This window comes from Nicotiana attenuata, unplaced genomic scaffold (genome assembly GCF_001879085.1).
Source record: "Nicotiana attenuata strain UT unplaced genomic scaffold, NIATTr2, whole genome shotgun sequence".
NCBI classification, from domain to species: Eukaryota; Viridiplantae; Streptophyta; class Magnoliopsida; order Solanales; family Solanaceae; genus Nicotiana; species Nicotiana attenuata.
Window position 1 is genome coordinate 57,503 of NW_017671327.1, and position 16,145 is coordinate 73,647.

Here is a 16,145-nt window from a genome sequence, read left to right on the forward strand (position 1 = left end):
AGTAAAGTAGCTAATAAACAATAATTTTGGTTAGTAGAAACATTACCAGATTGTTTTGGCTCGGTAGAAATAAAATCGTTTTTCGTGGCATCTCTAAAGAGAAATACAAAAGGTGAATCATGAGTCTTGGTAATTAATAAAAAATGAGCTGCTGGCATCCTTTAAAATAAAATAGTGATATGCCATACCTGTTTGTAGAACAGTTTCGGGCAAATTTAAGATGGCCAACAAAGGGATATTTCTGGCGCTAAATTCTTAAAGTGTAAGACACAAGTAATTGGGCTCCATTTTTTATTTTTTAACTGAGTTTCTCTGGAGAACACACTTGAAAATTTGGCAGCTATTAAGATGTAACAGAATTGTGTGAACTTACTCGTCTAAAAACTTAAAAGATGGCACAAATTTGATATTTATTTATATCTTAGGTATACCCTTTAACATGCAGATGGATTGTTTTAATGGACGAAGTACTTGAATTCTTTATATGATGGGTGGTGAAACTTAAGTTCTCTATGTATTTTCGAATAACAATATAAAAAACTTCGTAATCTATATAGGAGGTAGGGGAAGGGGATTACAAGGCTGAAATATGTCACAACATGAACAAAATGGCTGAAGCTTATGTATATCAAAACAAAAGAGGTTTGGGCAACAGGACCATTTCCGAAATGGAGTGATATACATTTTTACTGAAATCCTGGTTGATCTTTTTTGATAACGAAATCCTGGTTGATCTACAAATAAGAAATTTATTTTTGTGATGGAATATACAGTCGCACTTTCTAAAAGCGAGTTATATACCATTCTGGTCTATTTCTATGTTGCTACTCCAAAGAAAAAGTAGAGGACAATCCTCCAAGCTAATTGGTGAACAATCAACTCTAGGAAATCATGCTCACTTAAATTGAATCTATACTTTCCGCTGCACGGTCATTCTACCAAGTGCCGTTTCCACAGATAGACCAACCTGATGTAGTGTGTTTGGTTTAGTCCTTTCTAGAGATGTATACAGCATACTCCAGTATAATACATCTCGTATGAAGATACTGATTTTGTCGTTTTTTAACACCTCGCCCATTATCCAAAGCTGCACCTTTTACTTGTTCGCTAGATTCTTGCTACTCTGCTGCTCTGAGCAATCTCTCTTATAGCAAAGGCTGAGCCTGGCTCAATAATTTAAAACCGTCCTGGGACTGGTTTTAGACCAGCAAATTCAGGACAATGAGAGAGAATCAGTATCATGAAAGGAAGACAAAGATGAGTCTACTTTGCAAGGGTGAAAGAGTTATTAAGACTTGGGAGTTCATTAGTACTTTGAACTGTGTGAACCATGAAGATCGTGAACGAACCGTCAATCAACATGCAGGTGATAAATGAGAAATTCACTAATATGAAGCCTCGTTGACAGAAAATAAATTGATCAAGTTCTATAGCTCTTACAGGAACAGTGGCTATAGATTACCTGCCTTTGAGTTCGACTCCTTAAGGAGATGATGAATTTTTGTTTGTATATCATCCTGCTAATTCACTTATTGGTGGGCGGTCCATTACGTTAGATGCACCCTTGGCATTGCTTTGCAGCAGTGGATCTATATCAGGCAATTTAGGAATCTGCAATCATACAGAAAAGGAAAAGTGAAACAGAAAGAAAACTACAAAGAAGAAATGAAAGGAAAAACTGAAAATAAGGAGTTGTATAATCACCGAAAATAAGGAATTTAGCTAAAGTGTAGGGCCGCTTCTGTCTTTCTTTAATTATATGGGCTGGGTGCCTAGATGTATGCCCTTAAACTTTGTAATACTTAGTTTTCAATTTTTTGCCTTTTTTTTGCAAACAAGAGACAAGAGACAAGAGATACAGAATGAAGATTAACTGCAAATGGTCGCCTAAGAATATGCAATCACTAGTGCAATATGGATTTCCTTGAACAGAGCGAGCAAGAGACTGATAGTCTTTAACAACATGCATACCTGAGCTAACAAATCAATCGTTCTTCGTAGAAGGCGAGCCAAATCTCCTTCATCCATTGCACAGTCCATCATAATCTCTTTCCAAGTAAGACCAGAAGCCCAGGCTTCAACCATGCCAGAGAATTGGCTATCCAAGCAGCAAGGAATCTGTGAAATTAGCAAGTTTGTTTCATAATTATGAAGTGCAAAGCCAACCTGGAACCTCTTGTGAAGTGGCTCCAATCAAACTTGAAAACTCACTTGTACTCCATGCTTTTCTTGAAGCTCTAGAATTGAGCTTTTTGTTTCTTCCAATAAGTCAATGACATTCAAGACAGTGGTAGAGGGTTCATAAACGAAACTGCAGATATAAGATTTCAAATCAGATCTTTCCTTTTCAGCACAGAGGTTTAAAAAACATTGGCGATTGTCTAGAAGCCAACTTAACCATGATGAACTGATACTGGAAGTTCACTAAACATTTGCTTTGATTTCTGCAATTCTTTTTTAAATACCTAGTTTACCAAAGGAGTATAATAGCCCGTTTGGCCAAGCTGCAAAAATCAACTTATTTGGGAAGTGCTTTTTTTCAAAAGTGCTTTTCTCAAAAGTACTTTTGGTGAGAAGCAGTTTGTGTTTGGCTAATTAGTTTGAAAAGCACTTCTGAGCAGCAATTAGTGTTTGGCCAAGCTTTAAAAAACTGCTTCTAAGTGTATTTTTCTGAAAAGTGCTTCTCAAAAAAGTGCTTTTGGAGAGAAGCTACTTTTTTCTGCTTCTCCAAAACTGTTTCTGCTTCTGCTCAAAAGCACTTTTTTTCCTTCCAAAAGCTTGGCCAAACACCTCAATTTTTGGCCAAAAGCACTTTTGGCCAAAAAGAAGCTTGGCCAAACAGGCTATAAAGCTCTGGCAAGAACTCCGCACTAAATTCTGGATTGAATGAAACCGCAAGCAGATGTCTCACACGAATTGTGCCCAAATTTATAAATGGTATAACATATAAGAACCTCTTTATTTCAGAAACCCAAAAATCTTGTTCAATTAGATAGTCAGTACCTACCGCAACACAACTATCCAGCTATCAAATAGAGCTACTAATCTCCAAACTATAGACTAGTCTCGAGGTCAAGCACAAGTAAAACACATATGACATCTAAAATCTGGAAATTCACCTCCTTATCCAACAAAAATTATTGAAATTCACCAGGACACAAGTAACACAACAAAGAAGCCAGTGTAATTCAAACTAGAGTGCAGTAAAAGTGAAATACCGTTCCTTCTGGAAAAGTAGCTCTAAGGGTACTGTATGTCGTTAATCCTTACTAGTAAGTATTGCATAAAACTTCAAATCAGGTCTCAGCGAATGTCAATAGTTCTCCAAGGAAATCAAAATAAAGTTTTTTACTCCAAGAAAATTTGCCACTAGATTTCAGCTGGATATCAGACTCCTACTTGACATAATCTTCAAAAAAGCATCAGATATCGTCTGAAAACTTGCCACTAATGAAACCACAGCCTTAATAGGGAAATGGACAGATCAACTACGACCAGCAGTCTGTGCAAATTCATATAGGGAAATTGTAAGCCTATGCTGGATCAGGCCCCATTAAGATAATAGGTAGGTTTAGGTTCTTAGTCTAGAAACTAACTTTTCCAAACCTCTGCACTCTCTTCTTTTGTACAAGTCTAATGTGACACTGTCCTGCTTGCTGCCTTCTCAAGGGGTGAGACAATGGCAACTTATTGGGGATCCTCCACCCAATATAAGAGGAAGAGCAGGAGGGAGGGAGAGAGAGAGAGAGAGAGAGAGAGAGAGAGAGAGAGAGAGAGAGAGAGAGAGAGAGAGATGAGTTGGTCTCCAATATGAACTTGAACTTTCTTGTAACCCAATATCTAGACAACTAAATCCTAATTTAGCAATGCTAAGACAAAAAAGAGCAGTGGTGACCATTTTCTTCAAAAGGATAAGTCCTTTATTTATATGGTGGAGGAAAACCCGCATGGAGGTGTATGCAAGAGCTAGACCAACCTATGTCGGAATTGAAATCAGACTGATAGTACTCTGCGTCTTGAGAACAAAAATTCTACCTGTTATTTTTCCAGGGCCGAAGTCTAATTCCTTCAGAAACTAGACTTCCACAGACTGCAGCAAGCTGTGCAGGTTTTAGGTCCAGCAACAATTTATTTCGAAGAACCATCGCAAGCCAAAGTTCATTTTCTCCTCTAATTGCAGCTGCAGTTTCACCCAGGGGGAAAATGACATGTGTATTGATATCCAATGCTCTACTTTCATGTATAACATTGCTGACCTGGCAGACATTGAGTGATGAGTAATTTCTCTGCTTTGTGGTAAAAATGAAACAATAATCTGAAACTCTGTTTTAGGACACAAGTTAATCAAAGGCTTCAATCTCAAAAGGGGAACTGCCCCCAAGTAATTCGCCAGACCAAGTAAAATAACAATGAGATCATGGGCGCTTGCTGCAGTTTCCAGAAAATTTTCTATTTTGAAATTTTTACAACAAAGAACTGGTTCAAGTATCAAACAGTATTCAAAAAACAGCATTTCCTAGTTTAGTTATCCCCCAAGGCAATATCATAAAAATGTTCTCTCAATCCTTTCCCTTTAAAACGCACTCCCTTCATTTCAATTAATATGACGCTATTCGACTAGATACGGAGTTTAAGATCTTAATTTTACTTGTATAGCATACTCATGATAGTGGAAGAAGAATATTAAAGTAGTGGTTGAAAAATTTAGTTTGATCGAGAAATCATCACATAAAAGTTTAAGGTAGGGGATACTTTAATGAATCTGAATTCTCGAAATTTTGAAAGTTGTACAAAAATGGGATGGCGTCACATTTTGGAAGTCCAAGAATGGAAAGTGTCGTATAAGTTGGAATGGAGGTTTCCTTAAGAGAATGTTGCTTTCCCAAAAGATTTCCACGACAACTTCAGAAAAATACAGTTCACAGAAGTGAACTATCATTTTTTCCTGCTCAATTAGCAAACATTTCCAAACTGCAGAATAAAAAAGTTGATCTCCGAGCAGACCCCCAGAAAATGACAAAGGCAACCAACAACGGTGAGTTTCTTAAAAATAAATAATGTCATGATAAATTCTTCTTCTCTTTCTTTTGAGTCAAAGATGGTCTTAGTGTGGTGTTTGAGTACATGGGAGAAAAGCAAGCACGCTTGAGAATAAAAAGGATTTTACACAATGAAAGAATATGAACATTCAATCATGTCCAATATGAGGATGTTGTAGCAGACATAATGGACTAAGGATGAAAAGTTGCACAACTACACGAAGTACAATCAGTTGCATGTAACAAGCAGATAAGTAGTAATATACCTGCAGAAATTCCTTCCAACCAGTCGGCTCAATCTGCTCTATACGACCAATCAAACGCTTTGACCTAACCTTCAACCGCCGAATCTTCTCCTCAGTGAACTTAGCTGAATCTATTATCTTCTTATACTCTTTAAAGCCCTCTGTACGAGCTATCCTTTTCTTCAAACGGGAGACCTTATTCCGTTGGTTCTTGTAGCATTCTACTGCATCATTGTATGCTTGAGACAATTGCAAGACCTGACAATACACATCAGCAAAAAAGATATTTCAAGTGTACAAGCTAGGATTAATGCTTCAATGTTTCACATGGTTTAAGACCTAAAATAAAAACAAATCATATAGCATGCGACGCTAATATTTTATGACAAGCTATGCTTTTATAAGTAGATGTGTGCAAGAGAGAGACGCAGACAAGTGATTCTGAGGACCTGCTGACATAATCAAAATTACTCGTCACGAGCTATATGCCAATATAGAACTATGTTAACTCCACCCAGTGCTGAAGCTCAAAAAGTTGGCTCGTGGCAAACTTGTAAAATAATGATGTGACTAATGCAAGTAACAATATAAAGAGGTGGTCTAACATTTAAAAGTTTGACCAAAAGAAGAACGATATGTTGTCCTTACTTCCAACGGCACTCCACCAAGAAAAACTAACTGGAGATTAAACTACGCACAACCTGAATTGTATAAATAGTAGCAACTCTAACCAGAGTTCTACATGTGGATAAAACTCGAAATGGCGAACACTAAAATCTGCAGTACCAATGCTTACTAAAGCAAATGTTATTCTTGCTCACTCTTTGTAGCGAGCAATTCCTGGAAAGAATGTTATGTTACCTAAATAAATAAATAAATATATATAAGGTCCTTCTTACCCCAGATAAGAACATCTATTGGCCGAGAAACAAGAAAGATTGTATTCGACGCATAGCTGTTTCTCATCACCCCCCCCCCCCCCGAAATAAACATGAAATGCAAAAGCAGATGCTAACAAGCATCAACATGAGGAGGAAATGCCCCTATTAGATTAAAAACGCATCACAGGCAAAACAATCACACCCGATAATCAAGACAAATAGGGTACCTCATCCTCTTCAGATAGACTACTCAAGACTGGCACATTTAAACTCCAAGACCATGTCTCCAAGGAACCTTCCAAACACCATAGACCTCCAAGTTCAGACACAGCTAACTTCTGCCACTGCATCTCTGCCTTATCAAGAAGCTCAGTCATAATTTCACGAGGCAAAGCGTCACCAAGAGCTAAGGCAACATTTGGAAAGCCTGTTCTGTAAACCATTCTAATCCACTTCTCTGTGAAAAGATACCAAGAGTTATCTGAACCAAGAGCCACGTGATAAGACGGTTTAACATCTTCTCCTCCACTATCACCAACTTCAAAATTTTCCACTACTGTCTTTAATGCAAAGGCATCATAGTCACGCACCTGGAAAAAGGAAGGATTACACATTCCTACTACTGTACAGTAGGTAACCGGAGAGAATTTTAGTTTAAGAGGAAACTGCAGTACTACAATCATAAACAGCTGTAAAAGAACTAGATATTTGCATGGTAGTGCAACCATATAAATCCTATATGGAATGCACAATAATAATGGCCATTTATTCCCTCAATTCAAAAGAGAATAGAAAAGACATACGCCATATGACTTGGAAGATAAGAATTATGAAAGAGAGAGAAAGTAAGAGACTCTTTCAACAACAAGATACTTAGCTCCATAGAGTCTAAGATAAACTCCAACTAGTTTGGGATTGAGGCATAGTTGATTGATTGATTAATCAATTGATTCTTAGCCAAAGACTAGAGACTCAAGATTAGTGAGAATTTGATGGCGACATGATCCCCCATATCAAGTAACCATAACTGAATAGGAGAAAATAGCCGAAAATTAATAGTTTTATAAACATGGAAAACTTCAAGGAGTTATATGATATGTCAAACATGTCGCCTATTAACTTTTAACAGCAAAGAGCAAGAACTGCATTAAGGTCTTAACACCTTTCCTACTTGCTATAATTGAGAAAAGCCCCTATGAAAGAGCTTTCTAGTGTATGCAACATGATGTTTGCAGATCAGATGCCGAAGATACAAGCTAATTGCGTCTCAGGAGGACCACAATCAAGCATTGTACTTGCTGATGATACGAACGCTTCCATACTTACTAGTTTTTTTTTTTCCGAAAAAAAGGGGGTCACTTGAAATGCTTACCATACTTTTAAGCTTTTCAATATTCAAAGTATCAACCTTCCCCAGATAAACAGCAGCAACTAAATGTTGTACTCCGTCACTGTCGCTGTAGTGCAAAGACATGAATGGAAGGTGTCCATCTTCTAGCTCCTTCAGTAAAGGTTTCAACGAAAACACTCTTTCCAGCTCCATTTTTCTTCTCAGTTCTGTTCGAAGACGCTTTTCAGCCTGGAAAAGGTAGGCACAAGGACCATTAATAGAATCTTTTCCGGTATGCTTTTAAAATTACTAAAGCTGGAAGAAATAGTGGCTGGAAAGAGTGTATGACATGCTGAACACTAGATTAATTTTCAACAGAAAGCAAAGTAGAAAAGATACTCAGTGAATGAACAAGAGCCTTTTCCAATTTGTCGTGCTTCCAAAAACTGAAACATATAGGCCACTGTAACTAGAAAGTCATCCTTTAGACAAAGAACCTTGAAGAATATTAAAGGGAAAGCTAAATTAGTTTATACTAGGTAGAAGTAGTTTCACCATACGACTGGCTCTTTACAGGATTTTCAGGACAGATAGTGAACCGTTTTTCTGATAAGCAAAAGGAAAAAGAATGTCCTGCTGCCAGGAACGAACTGTCTAGTTTGAGGCAAAAAAAAAAAAGTTGAAGAGCATGAGTAACGAAATTACTCTTAATTCTTCCTGGAGTTCAGCAATCTCCTGATATGCTGACTGCGCTAAGAGCTTCTGGCTCTTTCTATCAATCGCTTCCTCGCTAATTTCTGAGGTAAGTGTCTCTATTTCCTTTTCTATTCTGGCAAGCTCCTCTTTTGCGGCAAGCATGACATTGCTTCCCACATAATTCCCAAAACTCTGCTCAATTAACTTCCTTGCTTCTTCCAAAGTCCGCCCTGCTCGTGAGACTTTTATCTCATCTAACTCACTTGATCTACGGGTAACTTTGGCCCCCTGGAGAATAAGAAGACATAAAATCGTAAAATTAAAATAAAATGAATCAAGGAGGCTCAGGCTAGAATAACGCACCGCAAGAAGATTAAGCACCATCCCATACGAGGCAGTAAATTGTGAAACAAGAGGTTGAAGCCCAGAAAAAAGAACTTTGCAGCACTCTTCAGGCCCTTCATAAGGAGTCTGAACAAGAACCACATGACCCTTTTCATCAATACCTCTACGACCAGCACGCCCAGCCATTTGGAATAACTCATTTGAGCTTAACTGGACACGTCCACTATCACCCCTTTTGCTGAGAGATGAAATGACTGCTGTTCTAGCAGGCATATTGATGCCAGCAGCAAGTGTTTCAGTAGCAAAGACAACCTTAACTAGACCTCGCTGAAATAATTCTTCAATGAATGATTTCCAAAGGGGGAGACAGCCAGCATGATGTGCAGCCACTCCTCGGCGGAGGCCTTTCACTGCAGACACACGCACAGCATCAGGGTATTGAATACGGAACCTCTTGAGTGCCAGTTCAACTTCACTCGTTTCACACTCATCCAGTAACTTGCAGTCTTCAAGATATTGAACAGCTGCATCACATCCTTTCCTGCTAAAAATGAACCAAACTGCTGGAAGCATATCCCTCGCCTTTAGGTGCCACAACGTGTCTATAATTTGAGGTACCTGAGAATATACATTTTGTAACTAAATTTTTTGAAGATAATCCATATCTATGAGTTACTTGACAGGTAATTTCAGGATATAAGTTAGATTGACAGTTTTCTGTGAAAATTACAATTTTTTGATACATTCTGTGAAAATGATGATGTAGCAATAAATTATCTAAGAGACGAGAGATAACATTGCAACACAAATTTCAACCTCAATAAGCTTCGGTGCACACCTGTGAGCGGCGAATATTATTTATATCATTCTTTGAAAGCGGACGAACATCATTTTCACGTTTTCTTGATTTTCTTCTTTTAGATCCTTCTTCCTTGTATAGCTCACTGGCGGATTCATCATACTGTAAATAGTTGAGTGACAGCTTCCTGCTCAGTCAGATGAAGGTAATTAGAAATGAAACTTCAGCATCTTCTTGGGTAATAATTGTCCTCCAAATACTACAGAGAGTATTTCAAACGTTATGATTAGTTTTGTCCCATCACGCCCCTGACTTTTTTGTGGCCAATCCATCATATGTAGCTGAAATATAGTTTCCGAAAATTTTGTAGATACAATCTTTTGACTTCAGAGTGCATATGGCATGCTCAACATATAACCAGTTTTATTATATGCCGTGAAAAACGAGAACAGGGCCCAAAATTTAAACTGACAGAACACTAATACCTGCGAATCAATAGTTTACCAAGATTTTATTTTTTTTATAAGATAAATAGTTTACCAAGATTATGATTTTGAATCATGCATATACCACGACCTTTGGAAAAAAACTATAACAAGTAAAGCAATATATGGTACAAGTTAATCCAATGTTGTAAACGAAATCCGGTGCACATGCAGTGAGTGCTAAAAATTCCAGAAACAAAAAACAATGCAAGGCATTGCCACTGATAAACATAAAACGAGAAGATAAATGAAAGAGTTAAGGGAAAAAAATCCTACCTATTCATGCTTGTGCCTTTGTCATCAAGAAGAGGTACTAAAGCTGTCTTTGTGCCGAAGTGCCAAGTTAATGGAACTGGACGCTTGGATGATGTTACCAACTCTGTTCTACCATGAATCTTGAAAGATCGTTAAATTAGAGAACTGAATACCTAAGTTTTTTCCTTCTTGTCATTAGATTAACTTTAACAAAACCAGTAAGTAGAACTAGAACTGGCAGCCTAGATCAAGTTCAAAATTGCACAGCCAAATCAGAATAAAAGTTCATTTTACTATTCTCACAGTATTTCTCATAATCAAACCAATTTTACCGACAGGCATGTGATGCAAAAAGATTTAGATAGCAGACACTGAAAGAAAGAGATCATCCAAACTTTCAAGTCTCCTTAGAATGGAATTGCAGAGCTTTATCCTACGAAGAAGAAGGAAAACCCGGGGCATTTTGAGCAGTAAAAAGGAAAAGAATCAAAAGAAGATGTAACTAGCAAGGTGTTAAATGGTGACAATATGCCAATGATAGTTTGATTACATGATCTCAAAGTTCACCAAAATTTAAATCGTAACCAGCAGTCTACAAAAGATTTAAAAATGCCAAAAATGTTTAAGACATTAACTAGAGTCAAGCCAACCAAAAGGCAAATAACCTATAGTTCATTAAAATTCAAGTCTTCTCTCTTGTCGACGCAACAGGTTACCCAATAACTACCAATTACTAAGGGGTTTACATGAACCATCGAATTGTTCAAGATATAAAGATTTCAATTAGTTGTTGTCTATAGTACAACTTTTAGTGAGGCTAATATGCATACATTTCAACAAAATTTGTCACCTACGCCTCAAGTTTCCCAAATCCAAGAACGCATTTAAAGTTGAATAAAGTAGGTCAATTATAAGAATCTATGCTCCTGCAATAAGAAGTGCGTTAAGCTCAACTCCAACCCCACAAAAAGTTTTTAAGGAAAAGTATGGTAAATAAGACCAGCATCATGAATGTCACAATCACAATTAAGTAACAAATAGTTTTGGTTTTCCTTAAATGGACAGTGGTTTAAAAGATGGCATATGAATAATTATCGTTTCAACATTTATCTTGACGTGGCACATAAAAAATATGCTGGAAAAAAGCTCACCTAATCAAAAGAAGAAAACAATGTGTATAAACTGTGACTCGCCATAAGCTCAACTCCAACCCCAAAAAAAGTTTTTAAGAAAGGAAAAGTATGGTAAATAAGACCAGCATCAAGAATGTCACAATCACAATTAATATCTGAATAACACAACTTGGACGCAGCCACAAAATTAAAGGACCGGAAAAGCATTTGCCAGATAGACTCTATTGGCTATACAAGCAATCGCAATTGGTTCATTGCAATACCTGACCTATCCATCCAGCCAACTCATCTGGATTAGCTACCGTCGCTGAAAGACATATAAGTTGAACTTCCTTTGGGCAATATATAACCTTAAGAAACAAAAGAGGGGAGTAAATATAGGAAATTGGTACTCTGAGGCTGCTGATGAATTGAGATGTAAAGAACTTGCACATTCAGAAGACACATACTATTTCTTCCCAAACTGTACCCCGAGATATGTCACTTAAATAGTGTACTTCATCCAAAACAATTACATCAACATGAAGAAGACCACCATCTGAGGAAGCAACCCCTACGCTGCAGAGTGAAGTGTAATGCAGTAGTAAGTTTAGGAATGAATAGAACAAGCTTTTAATAAAACAGAATAAAAGTCTGACAGTTTCTTTATCCTTTAACCCTTTTTTCAACTTTAAAGGGAAGTCACATGTTACACAAATTTCAAAACTATAGCTCTTTAATAGTTTGATGGTATACATGGTCAACTTCGATTGAGCATATTATCTCTGAAATTTCTATGCACGAAAGCTAAATCAAGTTGTCGCAAGCAGAGAGCTTTTTTCTCCTAACAAGCCAATCAGCATGCTGTTAATCTTCGTTTCTTCTATCAAATAACTAATATGCAACAGTTCATAAAACCACTGAAATGTACCTCTGGTACAGCATATTGCGCAAAATCTCAGTTGTCATAATTAAAACCTGAGCATCTCTATTAACAGCTGAATCTCCAGTGAGGAGCCCCACATTACTTTCACCAAACGTTTCACTGTAAAGTGCCCCAAAGAAAATTGAAGCTCAGAAACATAAATATTATGTAAAGGGAAACATGACAAAACTTGATAGAGGTGAATCGTACAAAACAGGATAAAAGATAGGGAGTATAGAAAGTTTTATGCACTGACAGAGTAAAAAATATTTACTCAATCAGGTCATTTAAAAGGTGATTGCAGGTAAGTCCAGTTAATAGCATTGATTGGTAATCTAGAATAAATGATAACCTGCTATAATAGTTTAAATTACAATGGTGTAAAAAATCAGTACAGTGTCATACTTTAGTAAGTTCGTACCAAAATTCTCGAAATTTCTGATTGGATAAGGCCTTAAGAGGAGTAGTATAGAATAGTCTCCTTCCTTTTGCCACTGTAGCAACAGCGGCAGCTTCAGCAATCAAAGTTTTGCCGCTACTTGTAGGCGCAGATACCACAACTGATGAACCTCTCAAAAACGCTTGAATCGCCAATCGCTTCAAAATTTCGCACAAAATATATCAGCATAACTAGAAAATTTTAAAAAAGAAGGAATAATTTTTACGGGAAAATGAAACAAAACTGACCTGAAATTTGTCGATTCGAAAAGAGTAAATAGAAGCAAGTTCATTAGCATCAATAATTTCATCACCGAACTCTCTAACTTCACTCCGAAGCTTCTCGACTCTCTGCTTTCTCGTTTCCTCGATGTTCAGCACTTCACTAACGGAACTTTCAAGTTCCTCATCACTCTCTTCGCCTCCGTCGGATACCTCAGCCGAGACGACGCCGTCGTATTCTTCCGCCGCTTCTTCGTCATCATCATCATCCTCTTCTTCGTCTTCGTATTCGTCTTCATCTTCGTCTTGAGACTCTGTTGGAAAAACTGACCTCGGAAATTTGTAGAAGATTCTAGATTTAGAACTGTACGGAGTGTGAATCGACTTAACGGAGCAGAACCCTGGGGTTTGGATTTGGAGAAGTGGAAGAAATGGAGAGAGACTGGTTATGGAGTTTAAAGGAGAAGATGAAGGGAATAAGAGGATAGGGAGTGTGCTCATGGCGGGAGGGAATTGTAATTGTTACAGTAAAAGAAGATTTTATTCACAAAGGTTCCGTTCCGTTAAACGGCATCGTCTGGAAAATATCAAGGAACAGTGATCATTTCGGAAACTACAACGAAAAAGAAAGTTTCATTTTGACACATTAAGTTGGCGTTTGGACTTAAGAATTATAAAATTCCGGAAAAAATGGAAAAACAATTAAGCTAGCGTTTGGCCATGGATCCCAAATTTATTTTGAAAAATCTGATTTGGGTGAAGTTGGTTTGAAGATGAAAATGTGTTTGGACATACGTTTTCAAAACATATTTTCCAACTTTATTTTGGAAAAACATGTATATAATTCCCAAGTTTTGGAATTTTGGCCCAAAATCAGCTGATTTTGGGATTTGGGATTTGGCCAAAATATGGGCAAAATTTATGGCCAAACATGAGTTTTGAAAATAAATCCCAAATTTATTTTGGCAAAACTCATGGTCAAACGGGGCCTAAAATAAAAATGGTATCTGAAAATTAAAGTATGTTTGGAGTTGTTTTTGAATTTTTGTGAGTGATTTGAAGTGAAAATTTTTTAAAAAATAGTTTTTTGTAGTTTTTCAAATTTTTGAAAAATTCCGAAATTCAACTTCAAGTAAAACTTAAATTTTTTATGGACAAATATTGATTCCGAAAAAAATGAAAAAATTCTTATGGCCAAACGGGCCCTAAGTCCTGATGGATATGAATTTTGGATACAAATTTGGACCGGCTCAATGTTCCGATTAAATCGAAAAATCAAACAGAACCACTCTGAAATTTTCATATGGATTAGTTTTTTAGTTTGGTTTCAAATTGAGAAGTTAAAAACTTTTAATTTTTGATTTGATTTTGGATTTAAGAAAATAAAAATTGAGAAAACTAATTTAATTTAATACCATTTACGGAAATTAAAATTTGAGTATTTTATCGTTTTCACCCTTGCTTACTTACTGACCTATTTATACTAGGTATATAATGTTGGAAAAATATTGGATGATTATGGAGAATAGAAGGTTTAGCTTGAGGCATGTCAAAGACACTGTCCTTAAGGATATTTCGCCTACACCGTAATGAATAAAATTAGGCGTATCCCCCAGGATTCAACAAGCTCTTCTAGTATAAACTAGGAGCAGAAACAACAAAGATTGAATAAAAGAAAACCCAGAACAAAAGAAAAGGGAAGAAAAGTTTTAACTTTGTTCACTCTCCTACCCAAAGTAACACATAGGAATGTATATATGTAATCCAAAGATTTTAACTTCAGATTGTAAGCAACATTTTAGAAATTATTAAATTTCATTCAAAGGCTATTGAAATGGCTGTTACAAATTAAAGCCATCCAGGCTAATAAAAAGTTAGTTATAATATTATAATAATGACTATTAATCATGGGTAGTAAATGATAATGAATATGTTATATTTTATTTTTGAGATATAAGAATTATCTTCTAACAATCCCCCACATATCTCAAAAATAATATCACAAAATAAAATAAAATAAGAAATTTTGCTGGGTTTTCACAAATGAGCATAATGCGTCGAATCTGGTGTCTCTTGGACTATGAGTCAGACCTAGATAAAATAAGATTAAACTTACAGAACAATTGGTGAAGCTTAAAACTTCTATGAACCAAGAATTCTTTTGTAAGTTTAGTGTCTTATCTATCACATTATACCCCCACACACTTTGTTGTTTATCGCGGTTTTGCGCTAATAGGCCATGTGCGCGCCTGGTTTTCATGAGTGCTCTAGAAATTTCGCCACAAATTTCATAGGAGCGACCCCACTCCACACTCATATAGGTCCATCCATCAAGTGTATTCTGCAGCTCAATACACCACCTATAAAGGGCTATGGATTATTGGATTAAGAGTATAATAACTCAACATCACATTCCTTGCAGTCTTGCACTATATATACACACACCATAGGAAGAGACATAATTTGATAGTGCATATTTGATCAACTGATGACTTGTTATTACCCATATGAACCTACTTCATGGGATCTCCAATCACATAGGTTGGGTTACCATCATTGTTGATACATCTCAAATTGGCAAAAGTCTCAACCCCTCGATGTTTCACTTACAAGTCAAAGGATCGGCCAAATCCTCTTTTGACTACACATAGTATGCATAAAAAATTCTCATCTCTAAGCAATTGCTTTATGACATTAGATTTTAAAAATTATGTCTACTCTTCCCATTGAAAGATTTATTTTCTTACAATGGTTATTGCGCCTTGGCAATCACAATTCATCGACATAATTATTGTCGGTTTAACTCACCAAGAGGTTGCTTGGTCAACCTCGTCGCCAAATAATTCCAATATCATAACACCCCATCAAAAGATGATCACATAATCACTAGTGAGTTTTTCACATCTGAATCAGAGATTCAATATCATCATTGTATCCTTCTAATACAGTGCAAAATCCACACATAGAATACTAACTCATAGTATTTCTCAAGACATAAAATCATCTCAAACGAAATGCAACTTGACTTATGTACAAGTGCCTTTTGAAACATCTTTCAACACATAAGAATTTATTTTCTTTCTCAATCTTCCATACCAAAGTAAAATTTTCTAAATATAGAAAAAGTTTTAACTTCTACAAAAATATCTAGTAAGAAAGGGGTCTTAATTCAACTATTTCTTCACCCAAATGACTAAGAGATCCGAAGCAGCATAACTTTTCAAAGCCAGACATACAACATGTTTTTGATATTCCAATACAAACTTTTGCCATAAAAAAACTTGAATTTGTAAGCTTTATTATAACATTAATAAATAATTTTTTTCCTCACATTTTTCCTTCTTAAGATCATGCAATATAACTCTGGACACCA

The 16,145-nt window shown here is 36.4% G+C and overlaps 1 protein-coding gene across 2 annotated transcripts; it reads right to left on the minus strand.

Moving 5' to 3' along the window:
• Positions 1-600: 600 nt before the first annotated feature.
• LOC109207586 (DExH-box ATP-dependent RNA helicase DExH15 chloroplastic) lies at positions 601-13,298 on the minus strand. Of its 2 annotated transcripts, none has more exons than XR_002065036.1 (17): positions 12,800-13,298; positions 12,534-12,709; positions 12,119-12,232; positions 11,658-11,766; positions 11,472-11,558; positions 10,097-10,215; positions 9,375-9,522; positions 8,555-9,154; positions 8,201-8,479; positions 7,538-7,744; positions 6,393-6,755; positions 5,306-5,542; positions 4,036-4,256; positions 2,212-2,311; positions 1,972-2,118; positions 1,463-1,611; positions 601-1,193 (listed from the first exon to the last, which is right to left on the minus strand). XR_002065036.1 is itself a non-coding variant. In XM_019370524.1 (17 exons), exons 1-16 carry the CDS (start codon positions 13,271-13,273, stop codon positions 1,513-1,515), a joined length of 3,480 nt encoding a protein of 1,159 aa, XP_019226069.1. In that variant the 3' UTR covers positions 601-1,193; positions 1,467-1,512. The 2 variants fall into 2 exon arrangements, 1 of the variants encoding a protein (XP_019226069.1); XM_019370524.1 differs by having other exon boundaries at positions 1,467-1,611; positions 12,800-13,273.
• Between the last annotated feature and the right edge of the window lie 2,847 nt (positions 13,299-16,145).